Source organism: Dendrobates tinctorius, unplaced genomic scaffold (genome assembly GCF_039654945.1).
Source record: "Dendrobates tinctorius isolate UK_male_01 unplaced genomic scaffold, ASM3965494v1 ptg000250l, whole genome shotgun sequence".
Classification (NCBI taxonomy): Eukaryota; Metazoa; Chordata; class Amphibia; order Anura; family Dendrobatidae; genus Dendrobates; species Dendrobates tinctorius.
The window spans coordinates 34414141-34438601 of NW_027361917.1; the positions used below are offsets into that span (position 1 = coordinate 34414141).

At 42.3% G+C, this 24461-nt stretch overlaps 1 protein-coding gene across 1 annotated transcript in view; it reads left to right on the forward strand.

The window, feature by feature from the left end:
- Positions 1-11238, forward strand: part of FAM98A (family with sequence similarity 98 member A) — a 36018-nt gene extending 24780 nt beyond the window's left edge. Inside the window, exons 6-8 of the mRNA XM_073557602.1 lie at positions 2066-2182; positions 2924-3091; positions 7204-11238. Coding sequence (XP_073413703.1) covers positions 2066-2182; positions 2924-3091; positions 7204-8067 — 1149 coding nt within the window. The 3' untranslated portion in view covers positions 8068-11238. The remainder of the gene's footprint in view (positions 1-2065; positions 2183-2923; positions 3092-7203) is intronic.
- Positions 11239-24461: the final 13223 nt, after the last annotated feature.

Sequence of the window (24461 nt, forward strand, 5' to 3'; positions counted from 1 at the left end):
GCTATTTCTTTCCATCTTCTTATGAAAAGCGCTGCAAAGATTAAGGATCTTGTTGGCAATCTTTCCGTCTCCTGAATCCTGAGCGTTTGAAGTGTTCTCTTCTCAGCAGTACATGCCTGGAAGGATGCCTCTTCCAGTCATGTTCTTATGGCTCATCAGCCGCATGAGAAGTAATGGCTGTGATTTTGTACAATACACGAGCTGTCTTGTGCTGCCCATGAGCTCATTGTCGAGGTGAATTTGGATTGCACAATTCTAGCCCAGGGAGCAATCAAAAGAAGCATGTCTGTATGTCATCGTTTGTTAGTAAATGGCCAGGAGTAGTAAAAGGTTTATGCCTTTAATCAGAGATCAGCCACACAAAGCAATGTTCACATTGTACTTGACATTAAAGGGGTTGTCTGGTTTACAAATCTCTATGGATATCCAGGCAAATTATAGGTGATTCTTTATGTGCATTAAAGGAATCTGTCCGCAGGTTTTTTCTACATTATGTAGGTAAAGAAAAACTGATTCCTACGATTTATCACATAGATTACTAGGTTCAGACTTTCTCAGGGTTTTTTAGATTTGGAATGAAGCAGAGCTGAGAAATCTAACCCCACCCACAGCAGGCAAAGTCCATAGATAGTGAGGTGCTTATCACAGGAGGGGGCATTGCCAGACTAGTCCAGCAATGTCAATCTCTTAGTGATAAATCCTTCACAGTTAGTAAACAGCAGTTTGACAAGTGACACATCCCCGAATTCTGTGTTTCAGCCGCTATCTCCTGCTGTCTTCTGATTACATAGCTAAAACCTGCTGACGAATTCATGTTATGTGCCCCCATAACAATGGAAAGCTATTGGCCAAAGAATGGTTCATCCAGCAGTTTTCTCTCCTGATTCCTCCTTTACACAGGAGCACTCAATCTGCCGAGCGTTCCTGTGTTCTCTGAGAGACACATACACACTCCTTGGACTATCTTCCTAAAATTAGAAGGATCGACAGTCCTTAATTAGACATGTTGGTTTCTTATTTCCTCTAACATCTTCTGTCAGGAGTTCCCCACACACATTATATCAGCTTCAAGGAAGCCAGTTGGCTGACCACACTTCTATGCGCACAGGACGATCATAAATAAAATTGTTCTGTGTGTATAGAGTATATCGGGAGCAGATTGCCTTGTTTACACAGGTAACAACAACCCATATAGAAATAAATATGGGAAATAAGAAGAGATCCACGGATAATATTAAAATTATTAATTTTTATTTAAAGATAATAAAAAAACACTGTATAAAAGAGCAGAAATACCATAGGGGACGCTGGGCAAAATAAGGGGCTGTAAATACATAAGTAAATAGGAAGATTAGTGGAGTGATAACAATAGGAGAGGGAGAGAATGAACAGTAATTGGTGACTCCCTTCCATAGAGATAAACCTTCAATGCCCAAATCGCCACTCGTGGCTAAAATGCAGCCCAGGTATAGACGCTATAACCCAAGTGATGTCCTGAGTATGCTGACAAAATTCTAGGTAAATTCGGCAATGGCCGCTAACACAATCCTATTAGCCAGACCTCAGACATGAAAGTTGTAAATAAGGACAGTAACAGCAACCGTAGAGTAAGGCTGCCACCAGAGATGTGCCCTCACCTTGACGCGCGTTTCGCCGCCAGCTTCTTCCCGGTGTGTGTCAGGGTGAGGGGCGGCCACGTATAAATGTAAGTGTCAACCAATTGGCGCTTGTGCCATCTATTCTTTAGAGTGGGTAGTTTCTCTTCCTCAGCATTTTGCCAGCACAATAGATGTTGGAACTTTCTTTACCTCACTTTTTAACAGCCAGTGGAGAGCAGAAAGAGAATGAAAGATATTGCACTTCAACTCTTTATGGACATTTAATTTCATGCAAGATGCTGCTTTGAGATGTTGCTAGAACTAATCGGATGGCTATGGGAATGTTGAATGGTAGGTGAATCCTTTGTAATGTTTTCCACAACCCTGTATACATTAAGTAGTCTTATGCAAACTGGTAGGGATATAGGCAGTTTAGCCTTTTCATCTATATTTGTCTTTTTTTCCAGGAGAAAATAGAAGCAATTAATCAAGCCATAACCAATGAATACGAAGTCCGGAGGAAAATGTTGGTGAAACGTCTGGATGTGACTGTTCAGTCATTTGGCTGGTCAGATAGGGCAAAGGTAAAGTGGATTCCAGCGTTTCATATATTATCACTGCGGTCATGGCTTCTGCGGCCTGTGCTGCGAGGTGTGACCACCGATGAGCCGGCCGTTCAGCTTCTTACATTATGGCTATAGTTTCATGGTGTCTAATGTGATGGTAAATGTATAGAAATTGATTGGGTTTCTGTGTCCCTATTTTTTTTAGCCTTATTTTAGAATACATTTTGGTAATTTTTCCACCAAAAGTCAATTAGATTTTCATTAGTTATGTATAAGGGAATATTATAGTCTATGCATAGTGTCCTGAATACAATTAGCTGGAAATTTTTATTATATTGTTTTTCCCACCATGTATTTGTTATGTCTGATCATGTATCTGCAACTGATCTACAAGGGGCATCCATTTTCCTATTAAGAATACAGACTGCCCCCCCCTTTATTCGTACCAAAGCCTGAATGATTTCAGGGCATAACTAGTTAATACGCCGTTGATTAAAGTCTTTAATGGGAAACTTTTATTATGCACCACCACTGAAGACATTTAGCTAAGATTTTTGGGAATGTAATTTTGCTAATAACTGCACGCAGAACTCCTCTCTACCACTAGAGAGCATCAGTGCCTGGAAAATGATCTGTCTGCACACAATACCTTCATGGCCGTGTTTGTATGGTCATCGCTTTGAACATATTGAAATGCTAGGACTTCTCTCTCCAGGAGTCATTCTTTCCATAATGTCTAATTTACTTCTCTTGTCACAGAGTCAGTCTGAAAAACTGGCCAAGGTTTACCAGCCTAAGCGTGCAGCCTTGTCAGGTAAAAGCTCCATCTCTGTTGCACACTTGTTGGCGGCTCGGCATGATCTTTCAAAAATTTTGAGAACTAGTAGCGGTTCGATCCGGGAGAAGACTGCCTGTGCCATTAATAAGGTGGGTGACACGGTAGTGATTGGAGTCAAGACACAGTTGTGTAAATATAAATAAATAAATTTATATTATATATATATTTATAATACACTACCGATTTTGTGAGTTTTCCCACCTACACAGAATGGAGAGATCTGTAATTTTTACCGTAGGTACACTTCAGCTGTGAGAGACAGAATCTAAAAATAATCCAGAAAATCACTTTGTATGATTTTTACATAATATTTGCATTTTATTGCATGAAATAATTATAAGTAGAACTTAATATTTGGTACAGAAACCTTTGTTTGCAGTTACAGCTGTTACAGACGTTTCCTGTAGTTCTTGACCAGGTTTGCACACAATGCAGCAGGGATTTTGGCCCATTCCTCCATACAGATCTTCTCCAGATCTTTTAGGTTTCAGGCTGTGGCTGGGCAACATTGAGTTTCTATTGGGTTCAAGTCTGGAGACTGGCTAGGCTACTCCAGGGCCTTGAATTGCTTACTACGGAACCACTGCTTAGTTGCCCTGGCTGTGTGTTTTGGGACATTGTCATGCTGGAAAACCCAGCCACGACCCATTTTCAATGTTGTACTGACAGAAGAAGGTTGTTGACCAAAATCTATAGATACATGACCCTATCCATCCTCCCTTCTGTACGGTAAAGTTGTCCTGTCCCTTTTGCAGAAAAGCACCCCCAAAGTATGATGTTTCCCCCACCATGCTTCACAGTTGGGACGGTGTTCTTGGGGTTGTACTCATCCTTCTTCCTCCAAACACGGCTAGTGGAGTTGATGCCAAAAAGTTCTATTTTAGTCTCATCTGACCACATGGCCTTCTCCTATGCCTCCTCTGGATCATCCAGATGGTAAATGGCAAACTTCAAATGAGTCTGGACATGTGATGGTGTGAGCAGAGAGATCTTGCGTGTCCTGCAGAATTTTAATCCATGTTGGCGTAGTGTGTCACTAACTGTAAAGTTTGAGACTGGTCCCAGCTCTCTTCAGGTAATTGACCAGGTCCTCATGTGTAGTTCTGGGTTGATTCATGACCTTTTTCAGAACTATCCTTACCCCACGAGGCTAGATCTTGCCAGTCATCTTAAGTTTCTTTCACTTTCTAATAATTGTGCCAACAGTTGTTGCCTTCTCACAAGCTGCTTGCCTATTGTCCTGTAGCCCATCCTTGTACAGATCTGAAATTTTGCCCCTGGTGTCATTAGACAGCTCTTTAGTCTTGGCCATGGTGGAGAGGTTGGAGTGTAATTGATTGAGTGTGTGGACAGGTGTCTTTTATACAGGTAATGAGTTCAAACAGCTGCAGTTAATACTGGTAATGAGTCCAGAGTAGGAGGGCTTCTTAAAGAAAAACTAACATATGAGTGAGAGCCAGAATTCTTGCTGGTTGGTAGGTGATCAAATACTTATTTCATGCAATAAAATGCAATTTAATAATTGAAAAAAATCATACAATGTGATTTTATTTTTTTTCTATTTTTATATTTTGTTTCTCACAGTTGAAGTGTACCTGCGATAAAAAATTACAGACCTCTCCATTCTTTGTAGGTGGGAAAACATGCAAAATCAGCAGTGTATCAAATACTTATTTACCCCACTATGTGTATGTGTGTAATATATACAGCTCTGGCAAAAATTAAGAGACCACCACATCAAACCCCTGCCATGGCCAGCCCATTCTCGAGACCTGAACCCCTTTGAAAACCTCTGGAATGTAATCAAGAGGATGATGGATCATCACAAGCCATCAAACAAAGAAGAACTGCTTACATTTTTGCACCAGAAGCAGTGTGAAAGACTGGTGGAAAGCATGCCAAGATGCATGAAAGCTGTGATTAAAAATCATGGTTATTCCACAAAATATTGATTTCTGAACTCTTCTTGAGATAAAACATTAGTATTGTTGATTGTAAATCATTATGAACTTGTTTTAATTGCAATATTTGAGGTCTGAAAGCACTGGGTTTTTTTGTTATTTTGACCATTTCTCCTTTTCAGAAAAATGAATGTTTCTACTACTAATTTAAGGCCGCCTTACAGTGGGCTCCAGCCATCCTGATGACTGGCTAATAAAGTGTAAATTGAATTTTCTTTTAAGTAATGAAATTCTCAGCAGAAATCTTCAGTTTTAATTAGCTTCTTTTACCTAAGTCTTCTTACCACTGTGATTTGGTTTTCCGGTAATCTACGGTAATTGAATGCATCATCTAGAATATATTTGGCTGGCGAATGTATACATAGTGAGATGTCCTAACATTAATTTTAATAATTAAAGGGATTGTCCTGGTCGAAATAAAAAGTTTGCAGCCACTCCATGTGACTGCAGACTGCCGAATTGTGATGGTGTGAAATGCGCAGCCTGTCACAATTTTCCTGTATGCTCTGTCCTGGAGAATGGTCACTTGATTCTGCATGGATACTTCCGGTCATGTGCCAACTGGTCTCATTTAAGGTCTCGCAGTTCACTGCTTTTGAAAGAAGCCAGATGAGCCTATTCGACACGTGACCGCAAGTGAGCAAATCGCACTGTCACGATTCAGCAGTCTTCACTTACACTGAATACATTTCTGTTTTTACATATTAGTCTTATCTGCTTGACTCTTTTTGAAAAATGAAAGGTATTTACGAAGTCCAACATTTTGGTCTTTTGGTCTTAATCTAGAGTATGCTGGAGTTTGTGATGTTTCAGCCAGATTTTTCCTGCTAGTTGCCTAATAATTGCCCCCCCCCCATAGTCTGCTAGTTACAATTTACCGTATATACTCGAGTATAAGCCGACCCGAGTATAAGCCGACCCCCCTAATTTTGCCACAAAAAACTGGGAAAACTTATTGACTCGAGTATAAGCCTAGGGTGGGAAATGCTCCATAGATTATTCCCCATATGCTGCCCCCATAAGAAGCTCCATAGATTATTCCCCCATATACTGCCCCCATAAGAAGCTCCATAGATTATTCCCCCATATACTACCCCCATTAGAAGCTCCATATTGTTCCCCCATATACTGCCCCCATTAGAAGCTCCATATTGTTCCCCCATATGCTGCCCCCATTAGAAGCTCCATATTGTTCCCCCATATACTGCCCCCATTAGAAGCTCCATATTGTTCCCCCATATACTGCCCCCATTAGAAGCTCCATATTGTTCCCCCATGTGCTGCCCCCATTAGAAGCTCCATATTGTTCCCCCATGTGCTGCCCCCATTAGAAGCTCCATATTGTTCCCCCATACACTGCCCCCATTAGAAGCTCCATATTGTTCCCCCATATACTGCCCCCATTAGAAGCTCCATATTGTTCCCCCATATACTGCCCCCATTAGAAGCTCCATATTGTTCGCCCATGTGCTGCCCCCATTAGAATCTCCATATTGTTCCCCCATGTGCTGCCCCAATTAGAAGCTCCATAGATTGTTCCCCCATATGCTGCCCCCATGCTGCTGCTGCTGCTGCATGTAAAAATAAATAAATGACATACTCACCTCTCCGTCGCTGGGTGTCAGATTCTCACCTGTCCTGCGTCCATGGCTGCTCCCCGCTATCTGCCACGTCATCGGTCAGTGACGTTCACACTGCAGGGGGCGCGGCGCGCACTAATCACGTCACCGCGCCCTCTGCTGTCTGAAGTCACTGACCGATGACAGACAGCAGCAAGCAGCCATGGACGCAGGACAGGTGAGTATCGCTATACTTACCCGTCCTGACGCTGTGTCTTGAGCCCCCAGCTTCTCCGCGCTCTCTCTTCCTGCCTTCAGCGGTCACATGGTGCCGCTCATTAATATGCGCATATTCATGAGTTTTAATGAGCGGCACCACGTGACCGCTGAAGGCAGGAAGAGAGAGCACAGGGAGAAGCTGGGGGCTCAAGAGACAGCGTCAGGACGGGTAAGTATGACCTGACACCCCCGCCCCCCCTCCCCTTCTGACCCCCCGGTGTATATGACTCGAATATAAGCCGAGAGGGGGACTTTCAGCCCCAAAAAACGGGCTGAAAATCTCGGCTTATATTCGAGTATATACGGTATGTATCCTATATTTGTATGTTTATGCAGGATTCATTAACATTATTTTTTGAAATCTCCATAATCCATATAAGTAATAAGTGTCCTAATTTGCAGGTATTGATGGGTAGAGTTCCTGATAGAGGTGGCCGACCCAATGAAATAGAGGCTCCTCCTCCAGAAATGCCTCCCTGGCAGAAGAGACAAGATGGACCCCCGCAAGGTGGAAGAGGTGGTGGACGAGGTGGTTATGAACAGTCTTACAGTGGTCGAGGAGGCTATGAACATGGTGGTGGTCGAGGAGGATATGAACATGGCGGTGGTCGGGGAGGCTATGAACATGGCGGTGGTCGGGGAGGTTATGAACATGGCGGTGGTCGCGGAGGCTATGAACATGGTGGAGGACGAGGCAGCTATGAACACGGTGGCAGTCGAGGTGGCTATGAACAAAGTGGTGGTCGAGGCGGAGGACGAGGAGGATATGATCAAGGTGGTAACAGAGGTGGTAGAGGAAGCAAAGTTCAAGGAGGCTGGACAGATGGTGGCGGCAGTAATACTGGTGGACACTATCAAGATAGTGGCTATAGAGATTCTGGATTTCAAACTGGGGGCTACCAAGGTGGTGGTGGCTATCAAGGAAACAGTGGTGGTTACCAAAATTCAGGTGGTTATCAAGGAGGAGGAGGAGGATATGGTGGCTACCAAGGCTCATCCTACTCTGGAGGAGGATTTCAGGGTGGAGGCTACCAACAAGACAACAGATATCAAGACGGTGGCCATCAGAATGACCGAGGAGGTGGCCGTGGAGGTGGCAGAGGAGGGCGGGGTGGCCGTGGTGGAAGAGGAGGACATGGTGGTGGTTGGGGTGGTCGTGGAGCACAGAGCTATAACCAAGGGGGTCAATTTGAGCAGCACTTTCAGCATGGAGGCTATCAATATAACCAGTCTGGTTTTGGACAAGGAAGGCACTACACCAGTTGAGATTATTTCAGCTAAGATCATAGTAGAGCTCAGGTAATAAGAGTGACATGCGGATCAGAAAAGTTTTTGTTTTTTTTTCTTTTGATCAGCTTATTCCATCTGACACATAACCAATTTCATCTGTGGAGTCAAATAATAAAATCTTATTCCTGAAAACTTTTTTTTTCCTTCTATGCCTTCCATACAACCCGGCATCTGGTGTGAATTTGTCAGACTTCTCTCACTATTGAGTACACTGCGTCAAGTGCGGTAATCTTCCCGATGACCATGCCTTTCTAACTAGAAACTGCCCATTTTCCATCTTGAAACTAAGCCACAGCTCAGGCCTTGTTCAGTTCTGACTAACTGAGCATTATTTTGTGCAGGGCTTCATATCTTCCTGGAGTCCTTTTGCTTTTTCTGTATTGCCATTTTCCATGACTCCTTTAAATTTCTACTTTACTCCAAACTTTGTGGAAGCTGACACACTTTTTTCCATTCCTCAAGTAATACGTTGGGCGACCATCACTTCGAATAGAAGTTACTGACGAGGTTTGTGTATAAGGCCCTATTGTAACCTATTTATTTTGCTCCGTATATTAGACCAGCCTCACACGTTCGACATGCACAGACAGTGTTGTACAGAGTGTCCGCAAGTCTCCTGTCCCCAAACTCGACAGCTTCATATATACCAATTGGGCATAGAGAGCTTTGGGTTAAAAGGACCATGGCCAGTCCATACATCAGTCTGTACTCGGATTGTGAAGCCGGCCTAACATGGATGACCATTCATTTAAAGGGTCATTGTCAAACTATACTTCCCCCATAACAGATGCTGCAGAACAAATAAGAAGCCAAACAAATCTTCTGGGCGTCCAGACAGCTGTATACGCGATAATTAGCTAAGTCTAACGGGGACTGTATTAATGTGGTTTTCTTAATGACCACATAAACATTAAAATAAAGTTGCCAAACTTGCCGATATCAGCGGGCACAGCCAACAGCCTAATGTGTATGGGGGGCCTCTCAACTCTCCTCTGACATTGATGTTGGGGGAGAGAAGGATTCGGCATGTTGGATTTCCCATAGCCAACCCTTGGTTTCTAGGAAGTAAGAGGAGTTTGACAGTGGCAATCTCATAGCTCATAGCGAACACATGAAGTCTCAGCCGAGCCAAGCGTTCCTGTGTATGAGGGTTCGAGAAGGAAGAGGGGTGGTGTTTTTTTTGTATGAACAACTGTATGTTATGTATGGGGGTCTTTAAGGGACTACTTTGTGCAGAAAATGGAAAATCTGCAGCAAATGAGGAAGATTTTGCTGTGGATTTCACTGGAAATGCTTTTAATTGAAACGCATTGCAAAAAGTGAAAATTGACCTATTGGGATATCAGATCCGCAATGACGATCAATACATATGCTATGATTCTCTGCATCGTACAGATAACATTCCTCTAAATTTGGCCAGCAATTTGTAAGCTAAAAACCAGAAGTCGGTGAAAAATACAGAAGTGGCAAAATGTTTTTATTCTCCTTTTCCTCTGATTGTGCCACTCCTTGTTTTGGCTTACAAGTACTGATGTAAAAGACTGACCAAATACTGAACGTGGCTTAACATGCAGTGGATTATTTGTCCAGAAATCTGCTGCAGATCCGACCCATGAGAACAAACAATTCAGTGTAGAAATATCTGCAGCAGAAGCGTCTTTCTGTGTAACTTTAAATGTCCTTTTTTTTCAAATCCTTCATATTGACTTTATCCTGACAAAGATATTTCTTTCTTCTGACTATATACAACTTTAATATTATGACTTAAACATCACATTTTCTGGAAAGTTCCATCATGTTTTGACACCCTAAAAAAAATACATGTCTAGTGCACATACAGATTACATCCCCTGACTCCTGATCAAGACCCTCCATGCATACCCATGCCGATATGCCAACGGTCACCAAGGGGGCGACCACAGTAGTAATGCCACCGCTGCTTGCTCCCCAAGAAGGCACTTTGAGAAATTATTTCCACTGTAAAAATCTAATGGTCAAGCGTGTGTGCATATATGTGTGTGTGGACTTCAGCCCCAGATCTAGCAATACAATGGCAGTTGTGCTGCTGCAGCTAGCAAAGGGCAACTCGGAACTGATGCGTTTCTGTACAGAATATTGAAAATTTAAAGGTTCTTCCCAAAGGTACAATTTATCCCCTAATCGTAGGATAGAGGATACCTTGCTGATAACTTTAAGGGTCTGACCCCTGGGACCTCCAGTCATCCTGAGATCGGGGTTCTTGAACCCTGAGAATGGAGTTCTGCAACCCTGTCTCAAATGGATCAGAGGTTCACACGCTCAATCTGCACGTCCCTCAAGACTTGGATCAGGGCCCCATTTCTCTGGGGATTCCTGAGAATGTACAGCCCCATCTTGAATAGAGTAAAGGTGGACATGGTCAACATCTGCTCATTTTAATGTCAATGGGACCGGTAGAAATAACCAAGCATTGTACTTAACCTCCACTCCACTCCACTCATTGTCTATGAGACAGCTGGAGAAAGTTAAGTATGCACACTTTCACTTCAGTCAAGATGGAGCTCTACAAAGCCTCCTCAGGACTCCAACGATCACCACATTATCCCCTATTCTATGAATCCTGATTTTTTTTTTTTTTTTTTTATAAGCCTTTAATATCTCCTACTGCTTTTACATTGAGTCCAGGTTTCTTTTCTGATGGGTTACACTCCATTACATGAGCTCTACTACAGGCAGCAAGGCCGTCCAGAATAGCCCAAAAACGCCTTCTGTGTTTAGCCATAGGGGACTATGCAGTTTAAGCATGGTATATAAGTGCAGTTATCAAATATCAGCCCACCTAGTTCTCCTGAGTGTTTGGATTTTTTTGTTTTTTTATTTTTGAGGGTGGTGCAGGGTAGCTCTCCATTTTATTTAATTTTTCCTTAAATAAATGCACTACGACTTGGGCATAAGGTTTATGCCCGGGCATTTTCTCTATGAATGCTGCAGGAAACCAAGCCTGTGTGGGTTTGCTTTGTAATCTTTATGAAGCCTTGACCAAGAGCCACATAATGCTTTTTGCTGGATTTTCTTTGTACCTAAGGCATTGTGAAGCTGTGAAAGAAGCCTATTCAAAGAATGCTGATTGTATGAAAGGTGAGCAATAAAGTTACTGAATGGTTGCAATTTTTTTGTTTTGTGGTTTTTTTTTTTTTGTTTTTTTTTTTAAACTTCTCTATTTGGCCAAAGACCGTAAAGCACCACTCCAGTGTTTTGTTTTATCTTTCAGCGCTGGAGTGGTGCTTTAAATGCAAGTCAACTGCCCCCGTTGTTACACTCACGTTACAGCGGCTTCACCTTTTTACGGTTGTCTGGTTAAAACAAGTTAAGTAGGGTATTTATCAGAGCTTGAAGAATTGACAAAAGGATCTGGCGGTGGAATTGATTTTGTCATGCGCATTGCCAAAGCGGATTGTAATGCTGGGTACAGTGAAGATCAGATTTGGAAAGACAGTGCTTACAATGACTTCACGGCAACCTGTTAATGGGAACGTAGAAAATACATTAATGATCAAATATATCATGCAGTATAAACTAATGTTTGAATCACATATGCTTTTTTGTGGCCTTTTTTTATGAAAAGCCAAGAGTGGAACCGAAAAGGACACTATACAGAATACTGTGTGCATAATTAATCAGCAATTTGTATTTTTGACAATTTTATTATCAAACCATTATAGTGCTGTCGGTCAGTCCAAAAGGTTAATAAACCTGAAATCTGAATATTTTAAGAAAGTAAAAGTGAGGTTTTGTCTTTAAGAGAATATCTTTGTGTGCAGAATTATGCAACTAAATGAAAAACTTATATTTTCCCATCTCATTTATTTGTTTTCATTAGTTAAAGTCAGAATAATAACCAAACAACTCAATATGTACATAAATTACATTTCTGACATTTAAAAAAATATATAAAAAAAATCAGTGGCATATATAGCTGCTCTTCGTTTCAAAAGCAGTCATAAGTCTTCCATCCATGGAGACTGTCGGTTTCTTAATCTGTTGATGATCAGCCACAAACACAGCCCCCTAGACACTGTTCAGAGAGGTGTACGGTTTTCCTTCTCCGTTAATCTCCCATTTGAAAAGGGCCCACAAGTTCTCAAAAGGATTTAGGTCCGGTGAGGAAATGGCCATGTCATTAGTCTTTCATCTTTATGGATTCTACTGGGGGGGGGGGGACTTCGATGCGTGCAATGGAGCATTGTCCTGCATACAAATCTTAGTTTTCTTGAAAAATGCAGACTTTTCCTGCACCACTATAATGTCTTCTGAAACAGTGATTTCTATTGTTTGTCCTGGTGAAGAAGTGTGTCACTTCAAAATGCGTTGACTAATAAACCGCATTCCTGGATTGCTGACTCCTCATCACTCCTCCACCAGAAACGCAGACTTAACCAATTTTTCACTCCAATCCTTGATGTTCATTAACGAAAATAGCTGTGCTTACAGTACTTTTGTATCCACCCTTGTTTGTCTCAAAGAACGTTGGGAGGAAATGTTTAAAGTGACTTACATTGGTTTTCTAATGCAGATTCTCTTGCAACTCTTGAAGATCGTTGAAAGAAATTAGGGAACGTTGGTAAGGGTGAGGCCAATGTCAGAACCACAAATTTACAGTAATTTGCACCGGAAATTGGCAAAGTATTAAAAAAAAACAAGGCTATTTCATAGTGTGCATATGAGCAAGCATAGATATAACTTTCTGTGGCATATTCAATTTTTAATTAGTTTTAACCCCTTCCCGACATGCGCCATATATAAACTGTTCTGCGGGAGCTGTGTTCCCGCAAAGAGAAGTATATGGCGCCTTACTGGGGGTCACGTCATCATAAGACAGATGGACCCTGTAAATGCAGCAGAGATGATGACATTTTTTGGCATATGGGCACAATAATAATTTTATTTCTATAGCGCCAACATATTCCGCCGCAGTTTACATTATAGAGGGAACTTGTACAGACAATAGACACTACAGCATAAACACAGATCAAAACATACAGCATAACAATAAACACATAGATCAAAACAGATACAAAAAAAAATGAGGGCCCTGCTCACAAGCTTGCAATCTATGACAAAAAGGGGAGACACGAAAAGGTGGATGGTAACAATTGCTTTAGTTGTTTTTACCAACAGTGTAAGAATCGAGTGTTCATGTAATGCATGAACCGGTTATCAGCCTAAGTTATTAAATGCATAAAACCTGTGAACATGATGCGAGGAACCTGGTTATGGTAAAAATTTTGAATGGGCAACACAGGGATAGTTGGGTTAATGCGTTGAGGCGGTAGGCCAGTCTGAACAAATCCGTTCTTAGTGCACGCTTAAAACTGTGGGGATTGGGGATTAATCGTATTAACCTGGGTAGTGTATTCCGAAGAATTGGCGCAGCATGTGAAAAGTCTTGGAGAAGGGAGTGGGAGGTTCTGATTATTGAGTATGTTAACCTCAGGTCATTAGCAGAACAGAGGGCACGGGTAGGGTGGTAGGCTGAGACGAGAGAGGAGATGTACGGTGTTGCTCAGCCATGGAGTGCTTTGTGGGTGAGGGAAATAAGTTTGTACTGGACTCTGGACCGGATGGGTAGCCAGTGTAATGACTGGCACAAGGTAGAGGCATCGGTATAACAATTGGTGAGGAATATGATCCTGCCTGCAGCATTCAAGACATTGGAGAGGGGAAAGTTTGGTAAGAGGGCATAATCAGGAAACCAGAGATTTGGCGTACTGATATTCTTTACAGCACACTGGTATCCCGTATGGTCATGACAAGGACACAATTTGAAGCGATCCAAAACATTTTTGCATTATAGTGATAATTCACAGTGTCCTCCCTGAGATGATACTTTGATAGTCTATACAAAATGCGGCCAGTAGTTAAACACTTCAGCAGAAAATTTGTTGAGGCGTACACACACTAAAGGGACATCGCGGTCGAAGAATCTGGTTTATTTCAAAGGGAGGCTAAAATTCTGTCAATACCTGCCCAGTAAGAGGGTCAGGTATGGAATTAAACTGTACAAGCTGTGCGAGAGTACCTCAGGGTACACCCACAAATTTAGGATCTATGAAGGGAAGGACTCACAGAATGACTCCCCTGAATATCACCCTGTCCTGGAGGGGGATGAGTGGAAAAATTGTGGGGGAATTACTTCACTCACTGCTGGATAAGGGTTATCATCTTTTTATTGATAAGTTTTACACCTGCATCCCGCTCTTCAAGACCCTCTCTGTCACAGGTACAGTTGCATGCAGCACCGTGCGAAAAAATCTGAGGCCTCCCTAAGCCGCTAATTGGGCAACTGCTGAGAAAGAGTGAAAGCCAAGCCCAATGTAGCGATAACATGCTGGTGGTCAAGTATAAGGACAAGAGGGATGTCCGCATCTCGACCAACTATACACAGTGACAACAGCTCCCTTGTAACTGTCTGAGGTACCACAATACACATCCTGAAGCCAGATTGTATCTTAGATTACAAGTACATGGGGGTGTAAGTCTCTCAGATCAGGTCCTCAAACCGTACAGTGCCATGCGAAAAACTAAAGTATGGTACAAAAAATAGGCTGTTCACATTGTGCAGATGGCAATGTACAATGCTTTTGTGCTGTTTTGATTTGCGGGCAATACAGGGACCTTCCTTCAGTTTCAGGAGGTAGTAGGAGGTAGTCATCAAGACCCTCATGTTTGGCACTCAGGAAGGTGAAGGTCCCAGTACTTCCTTAACTGATAATGCCTGTATTGTCCCAGGTCAATATTTTCCAGAAGTGGTTGCCCAAACAGCAAAGAAGGGAAGATCACAAAAACGGTGCAGAGTATGCTCCAAGAGGGGAATCTGAAAATATAAAATTTACCATTGTGAAACCTTCCCTGAGAAACTTGGCCTTTGCATTAAAAATCGCTTCTAAGTGTATCACACGTCCACAAATTAATGAATAAAATTTGTTTTTACCCTGTTGAAAAAACACTTTTATAATCTGATGTACACTTCACAACCCACACATACCACCACATTATCAAGTCATACACCTGAAAAACCAAAAGCGTTATTGCTACAAAATTATGTCTCTAGATAAATTCTTTGAGGGGTGTAGTTTGCAAAATAGTCTCACTTGTAGTGGATTTTCACTGTTTAGGCACATCAGGGGCTCCGTAAACGCGACATGACGCCCATTGACTATTCCATCAAAGTCTGCATTCCAAAACATCACTCCTTCCCTTCCAAGCCCTGTCATGCGCCCAAACAGTAGTTTTCCTCCACAGATGGGGAATCCGCAATTACACAACAGCTTTTGGGATCCATTTTCTCCTGTCACCCTTGTGAAAATAAAAAAATGTGGCTAAAAGATCATTCTTGTGGAAAAAATTTGATTTATTTATTTTCACATCTCTACGTTGCAAAGTGCTCACCACACATCTAGATATGTTCCTTGAGGGGTCTAGTTTCCCAAATGAGATTTCCACTGTTTAGGCACATCAGGGGCTGTTCAAATGCAACATGTCCGCTCTCAATTCCAGCCAATTTTGTGTTCAAAAAGTCAAACTGTGCTCCTTCCCTTCCAAGCCCCGCTGTGCACGCAAACAGTGATTTATTAACTACATTTTGTATTTACTTGTGTTTATTGTTGGTGATCTGAAACATTTAAGTATGGCAAACATGCAAATGAATAGGAAATCAGGTAGGGGGAAACAGGTTTTCACACCACAGTAAATGACAAAATGGTATCACTAAAAACTATAGCTTTTCTGACTTGACTAGTTTAACAATTTACAAACTGCTCTATACTCCCTGGGTCCACCGGCGCATCTCTACCTCTGTTCTCAGTGTCTGTTATTGCTATGGCACTGACAACACGTCGTCAGCATGGCAGGCAGTGAGCTCAGTGTCTGCCCATGTAAACAAATCTCCCCCTTCAGAACTGCTGAGCTCACTGGCTCCTGAGCTGTTGACATGATGTCTGCATGGCAGCTAATGCCAATCCGTGATCTCAGTGGCTTATCTACATGGATAGAGCTGCTGTACTAACTGCCCCGGCCAATGCCAGAAATTGAGACTCGCTGCTGAACCTGGGGAAAGCAATCTGCAGCTGGGGAACAAGATTGCTTGAAAGGGGACAATTCCTCTTACTGAAGCCCATCTGTTTTTATTAAATGTGTTTATATATTCATGTAAAGTAGTGCGAGTGTATTATTATAGTCGCCTAACGACACTTTTTCTGATATTCAACGCCACTCCGCTCCTCCTCTTAGTGATGTCACTGATCGGCAGACTCTCTGGGTCACACTGCACTCTGCGTGACCCAGAAGTGGCTTTTACAGTGCAACATCAAAACTAGGATCTATTGACCTACATTGTAAAAGAGATTTATGGCTCACACAAAGTATAGATAGTCTGAAACGTGGTGACATCACTGAGAGGAGGAGTGGAACGAAGCTGGATCCGGAGAAACCAGCGGCAGTTTGTTATATAAATATAACCACACTATATTACATGTACATACAGTGGGGAAAAAAGTATTTAGTCAGCGACCAATTATGCAGGTTCTCCCACTTAAAAAGACAAGAGAGGCCTGTAATTGACATCCTAGGTAGACCACAACTATAAGAGTCAAAATGAGAAAACATCCAGAAAATCACCTAGTTTGATTTGTTAAGATTTATTTAGCAAATTATGGTGGAAAATAAGTATTTTGTAACCAAAAAACATGCAAGATTTCTGGCTCTCACAGACCTGTAACTTCTTCTTTAAGAGGCTCCTCTGTCCTGCACTCATTACTAGTGTTGAGCATTCCGATACTGCAAATATCGGGCATCGGCCAATATTCACCGTATCGGAATTCCGATACCAAGTACCGATATTTTTACAATATCGAGTACCGGAATCGGAAGTTCCCATAATGCAATGAGCCAGTTGTGTTAGCCATGTTAACTAATGGCATGGCTGTGATTGGCTGCTGAAATGATGTCATCATGATGCGCGGTCTGTGCGGGCCTGCCGGGGGTCTGTGCTGGCCTGCCGGGGGTTGTGTGTGTGTGCGCAGGCATCGTCCGATGGGACTACAAGGGCTATGCCTGCTACAATGACAGTGATTGACACCTTAGCCAATGATGGGACAGTAGTAGTCCCATCATCCGGCTAATGTGTTGAATGTAAAAAAAAAAAAAATACATACTACGTACATACTATATATATATACACAACATACATACTACATACATACTTCATATATACTACATTCATAAAACATACATACTACATATATACTACATTCATACAGCATACATACATACTATATAATACATACTACATATATACAACATTCATACAACATACATACATACTACATACATACTTCATATATACTACATTCATACAACATACATACTACATATATACTACATTCATACAGCATACATACCTACTACATACTTCATATATAAAACATTCATACAGCATACATACATACTACATTCATACAGCATACATACTACATAATACATACATACTACATATATACTACATTCATACAACATACATACATACTACATTCATTCATACATAGATACGTACAACATACATGCTACATACATACTATATACAATACATCCATACAATACATACATATAGACATACAGTACAAATAACATAGAGTACATACTCACCATCACTTGTCACTTTGATCCCCGAAGCCAGTGTCATCTCTGTAAAAAATATTAAAATAACAAACAACCGATATACTCCCTGATCCGCAGAAATCCACGAGTGTCCCACGACAATCTCCCGTGGAGAACAGCAGCATCAGCTGATGCGACCGCTCTCTAGGGGCCCCAGGAATACAATGACGGGAGGTAGGTATCCCGCACTGTATTCCTCCGCTACTGTAAAAAAAATAGTCCCTAGTCTCACTTTTGGCATTGCTGTGTGAGAAAGTTCCCACGCAGCTTTTGCCATAAAGTGAGACCAGTGAACTATAGTAACCTCTCAGTGATGCACAGCAGGAGATCGTCGTTGTTTGTTATTTTAATATTTTTTACAGATGACACTTGCTTCGGGGGATCAAAGTGACAATGGTGAGTATGTACTCTGTTATATGTACTGTATGTCTATATGTATGTATTGTATGAATGCATTGTATGTAGTATGTAAGTTGTATGTATGTAGCATGTTTTATGTATGTTGTATGTATGTAGTATGTACTATGCATGTAGTATGTAGGTTGTATGAATGTAGTATGTAGGTTGTATGAATGTAGTATGTATGTTGTATGAATGTAGTATATATGTAGTATGTATGTTGTATGAGTGTAGTATATATGTAGTATGTATGTAGTATGAATGTAGTATATATGTAGTATGTATGCATGTTGTATGAATGTAGTATATATGTAGTATGTATGCATGTTGTATGAATGTAGTATATATGTAGTATGTATGCATGTTGTATGAATGTAGTATATATGTAGTATGCATGTTGTATGAATGTAGTATATATGTAGTATGTATGTTGTATGAATGTAGTATATATGTAGTATGTATGTTGTATGAATGTAGTATATATGTAGTATGTATGTTGTATGAATGTAGTATATATGTAGTATGTATGTTGTATGAATGTAGTATATATGTAGTATGTATGTTGTATGAATGTAGTATATATAAAGTATGTATGTGTGTTGTATGAATGTAGTATATATGAAGTATGTATGTGTGTTGTATGAATGTAGTATATATGATGTATGAATGTAGTATATATGATGTATGTATGTAGTATATATGATGTATGTATGTAGTATATATGATGTATGTATGAATGTAGTATGTATGTAGCATGAATGTAGCATGTATGTATGTATGGTTTTTTTTTACATTCAACACATTAGCCGGATGATGGGACTACTACTGTCCCATCATTGGCTAATGTGTCAATCACTGTCATTGTAGCAGGCATAGCCCGATGGGACTTGTAGTCCCATCAGACGATGCCTGCACACACACACACAACTCCTGGCAGGCCCGTACAGACCCCGCCCGCACACACAGACACGCAGTGTCCGCCCACGCACCGCCCACACTCTTCCACCCTCCCGAACTGGATGTGCAAGGAAAGAAAGGGTTTATTTTCATTCCGATATTTGTGCCCCATTGACTTGCATGGGTTTCCGGTATCGGAATCGGCGATACCCGATACTTTTTGGGTAACGGTCCGATCCAATCCGATCCGATATTTCACGATATCGGATGGTATCGCTCCACACTACTCATTACCTGTAGTAATGGCACCTGTTTGAACTTGCTATCAGTATAAAAGACACTTGTCCACAACCTCAAACAGTCACACTCCAAACTCTACTATGATGAAGACCAAAAGTTTTCAAAGGACTCCCGAAACAAAATTGTAGCCCTGAGCCAGGCTGGGAAGACTGAATCTGCAATAGGCAAGCAGCTTGGTGTGATGAAATCAACTGTGGGAGCAATAATAAGAAAATTGAAGACATACAAGACCACTCATAATCTCCCTTGATATGGGGCTCCACGCAAGATTTCACCTCATGGGGTCAAAATGATCACAAGAACGGTGAGCAAAAGTCCCAGAACCACTCTGGGGGACCTATCGAGTGACCTGCATAGAGCTGGGACCACCATAACAAAGGCTACCATGAGTAACACACTACACCGCCAGGGACTCAGATCCTGCAGTGCCAGATGTGCAGGGGGCTGCTTAAGCCAGTACATGTCCGGGCCCATCTGAAGTTTGCTAGAGAGCACTTGGATTATCCAGAAGAGTATTGGGAGAATGTCAAGTGGTCTGATGAAGCCAAAGTAGAACTGTTTGGTAGAAACAAAACTCATTGTGTTTGCAGGAGACAGAATTCTGAGTTGCATCCAAAGAACACCAGACCTACTGTGAAGCATGGGGGTGGCAAAATCATGCTTTGGGGCTGTTTCTGCAAAGGGACCAGGACGACTGATCCATGTACATGGAAGAATGAATGGGGCCATGTATCGTGAGATTTTGAGTGCAAACCTATCAGCAGGGGCATTGAAGATGAAATGTGGATGGGTCTTTCAGCATGATAATTATCCCAAGCACACAGCCAGGGCAACGAAAGAGTGGCTTCGTAAGAAGCATATGAAGGTCCTGGAGTGGCCTAGCCAGTCTCCAGATCTCAACCCCGTAGAAAACTTTTAGAGGAATTTGAAAGTCCGTGTTGCCCAGCGACAGGTCCAAAACATAACTGCTCTAGAGGAGATCTGCATGGAAGAATGGGCCAACATACCACCAACAGTGTGGGCTAACCTTGTGAAGATTTGCAGAAAACGTTTGACCTCTGTCATTGCCAACAAAGGTAATATAAAAAAATATTGAGATGAACTTTTGTTAATGACCAAATACTTATTTTCCACCATAATTTGCAAAATATATCTTGTCAACTCAGACAAGGTGATTTTCTGATTTTGTTTTGTCATTTTGACTCTCATAGTTGTGGTCTACCTATGATGTCAGTTACAGGCCTCTCTCATCTTTTTAAGTGGGAGAACTTGCACAATTGGTGGCTGAGTAAATACTTTATTTCCCCACTGGATACACATATTTAATAAAAGAAAAATATAGCTGGGAATGCTTCTTTAAGGGGTGTAACAATGCTACTCAATTGGGAGTGATCTGAGGTTATACAGGAACCATTTCCACATCATGTGAAGGAAAAAAGGTACTCCAGCGTAGAAAAATATAAAACTTCGTTTTTATATTTTTCTACGCTGGAGTACCGTTTTTTCGTCATTCTTTGGAACTTGCACGCCCAAGCCCAGGTGGATCCGTGCGTGGAACTCGTTCTTGGAAAAAGACTGCAAATGTTGAGCTGACTTCTCCCGTTCCCCATTACCCTTTTTTCATATATTTCCACATCATAAACGACATCACAGGAAACACAAATACATCCCTTGTCTGGCTCACAGTAGAACGTGAAGCATAAAGTCCATAAAATAGTTCTGGTTATCCTGCCTGGTTTATAGTCTAGCTTCGAAAGGGCCCGTCACACTAAGTGAGATCGCTAGCGATATCGCTAAAGTGTCACCGATTTTGTGACGCAGCAGTGATATTGCTAGCGATATCACTGTGTGTGATACTTACCTCCGACCGGCTCCCCCGCTGGTTATCGCTGATCGCGCGAGAACGTCCTGGGCCGTTTCTTGTAGGCCGCTTCCTGCTGGGCTTCCTGCTGGTGCCGATGAGTGACGCGTGGACGCAGGTGGGCGGACGTCTTCATTGCCGCGTCTGACAGGTAAGTAACACCCGCCGACTGCTGCTATGTCGCTGGTGAGATCTGCCTGTTTGGCAGATCACTAGCGACCATTTAGCGATGCACCAGCGATCCTGACCGGGTCGTATCGTTGTCGGGATCGCTGGTGCATCGCTAAATGTGACGGTACCCTTAGTCTTTTAGCAAGAGTATTTAATCCTGGAGATCTGCACACCTCCATACTCACAGCCATGTGTGAGACAAACATTCTCAATATACACAGTGAATCCTTCTCTCCCAACTCATCAGCTTCGCGCAGTCAATCCGTAATGGCCGATTAACCCCTTTTAGTTCTATATGTACTAAAGCATTACTTCAAGTTTATCTCCCAACCACTAGGTAACTGACAGCCACCTTACAGGGGTTAAACAATAAAAAAAATCTCCTTTGAATGTTGATACCGAGAGCTACATGGGCCACAACAAAACAAATATTTGCACTATTTCTTAAATTAAAATATTAAATGAAGAAATCATCCTCTAAGAAGGTAGATGACACTTGTAGTATTTATTCTTCTGATATTCTCTCCCACATGTCCACAGATTTCAAAGTCTTTTATGTGTGAGTAGCTCTGCTTCTAATAGATTGTGACAGAAATGCACATGGGAACGTGCTGCGCACTGAGCTTGTATTAAAAATAAAATCCTGCTAACATCCATGTGTACTAAAATGGCAATGGACTAAAATGTGAAGCAGGCTATTTCTAAAATCATAGTAACATCCCTGCCTTTTCACAGTTATGTGGGAACATAATATTGTGCTTTCTTGTGCAGTTGGTGACATTTTTTGACAAAGAAAAACCTTTGCTACTCAAACATGAAGATCGAACAGTATGTGTACATAACGTCTTTTTCAGGTGGGGTACACTTTGCAACCTGCCTAAAATAGCGATAAACCCCAAAAAGAATGAACATGCATATTGCAATGTAAAAGCGGCTCGCTGTGTTTATGGTCAGACAGTGGGACCTTTTTTTAACTGCCTCACCTTTCCAAAGACAAGAATTGGTTAAAAGAAGTGACTATTCGTCATTCATGGAAGCCACTTGCTAGTTTTTCAGTGCAAGAAAAAAGTCGTCGACAAAGACCAGGTAAGAAATGACCAAGCAAATTCTTCAAAAAAGAAAATATTAGCGTTAGTGATCGGGGAGCACTAAAATGCTTGGATGCTCGTTGTTTGGGTCAAGCAAATTGGAATACTTAGGTACTCGGACAGAACAACAAGCCCAATGTAAGTCTATGGGAGACCCGAGCATTTTTACCGCGATCCCCCGGGGGTCCTTTTAAGGTCTAAAAACGTCTGAAAATGATGGAAACACTGCTCAAATGACACAGGGACATCATGGGGATCGCCCCTGGAAGCATTCCTGACTCCGAGTTCACAGCTGTAAACAATGTTGTCAGAGTTTCATGCCATTTTTACCGGTGCACCAAATAACATACCAAAAGGAAACCAAAACAGACTATGCTGGGAAATATGTTAAGGTACATCATTTCCAGGTAAGTGACTTGTACATAAGGCAAAATAATTCACCCCAGACCAAAATGTTCCTCCACCACTTGGGCTATGTTTAGACACAGCGTTTTTGAAGCGTTTTTCAACTTTTACATTGCTTTCAACCAAAACAAATGCATTCACTGGGATATGTCATTGTGACTCTTAAAGTCACAGAGCTTATTTTTACAGGGGCATCAGGCAGCATTAATCTGCTTAAAGGGCCATTATTAAACAGCGGGTCTCCTAAACTGTTATAGCCTATGCAGTGAGAGGAGGATGGGCTGCCAAGAATTTCAACGCACCCCAATACCCCTTTTACAAGATGTCCAGGAGGGCTCCCATAAAATTTTTTTGCATTGAATGCAAGACCTGCCCTGCTACCAAGTCATATTCACCCCAATAAGCCTTTGAACCCACATACTGGATAGGGCCAGGAAAATCCACTTCACATTATTCATTTTGTACTCCCACTCTGTTTTCTTATGCATTGACTGCAAGGCCTGCCCTGCTGCCAAGTCATCTGCACCCCAATAACCACAGTCCCCCTTGGAAGAAACATGGAGGAGGGCCTCTTAGCAAAAAATATCCCATTAAAAAGGAGCATGTCTCCTAGACTTGTAGTGCCCATACACTAAGTGTGTTGGCTGGCAAACATGTTCCCCTGTGTGGTACACCTCAACCTTTTCCATAACAAGTATTTAAACCACCCACCCTTGTTCGCATGACAACTCCTGGAGCGGACCCTCTAGGCCATGATACCAACCCACCCCGGGTGAGCTGATCTAGTGAGGACCACCCCCTATACAGGGAGCGTCAGGGGCAGGCCCAGTGGAATAAAGTACCACGACTGCTGGAACCAGTTGGCTGGCTCGAAGGAGGCACAAGAGACCGTGTTTAGCAGGGTGAAGATGGGGGCACGCAGGGTACAGGAATATGTAAAGAGTGTAATCGGGGGGAACGCTGGGTATGGAAGTACGTACAGCGTGTACACGGGCACGCAGGGTACAGGATTGTGCAGGACGTGTACTGGGAAGCATGCCTGGATACAAGACAGAGCAGAGCGCATGCTGGGAAGCACGTCTGGGTGCAAGACAGCAGAGCGTGTGCTGGGAAGCATGCCAGAGTACAAGGTAGCAGACCTGAGTACAGAGAGACACCATGCAGGCACCAAGAAGGCATAGCAAGGATGGAAAAGCGATAATCAGGCGCTGCCTCCAGGAAGAGGCGTCCTTATATAGGGAATGCCTGCCAGCACTTCCGGGTCAGATCCTCCAGAACCATAGAGATGTCAGAGTCAGTGCGGGTGCAGTCAGAGCTGTGGGTTATGGGCAAGCTTGCCGGATGTGACCTGGTACTGGGCGCGCAGTCGCAGAGTCAATAGCTCACGTTACGCGCGCACTCACCCTGCGGGACCACAGCGCCAGACGCGAGACCGAAGTGAAGTGAAGAAGTCGGGCAGTGTGCACCAGCTGCAGAGGTACGTGGTGAGAGCGGCGTAACAGTTCGGAATTCAACACTGGCAGTAGCAGCATGGAACACGTTAACCCTGTTGATCT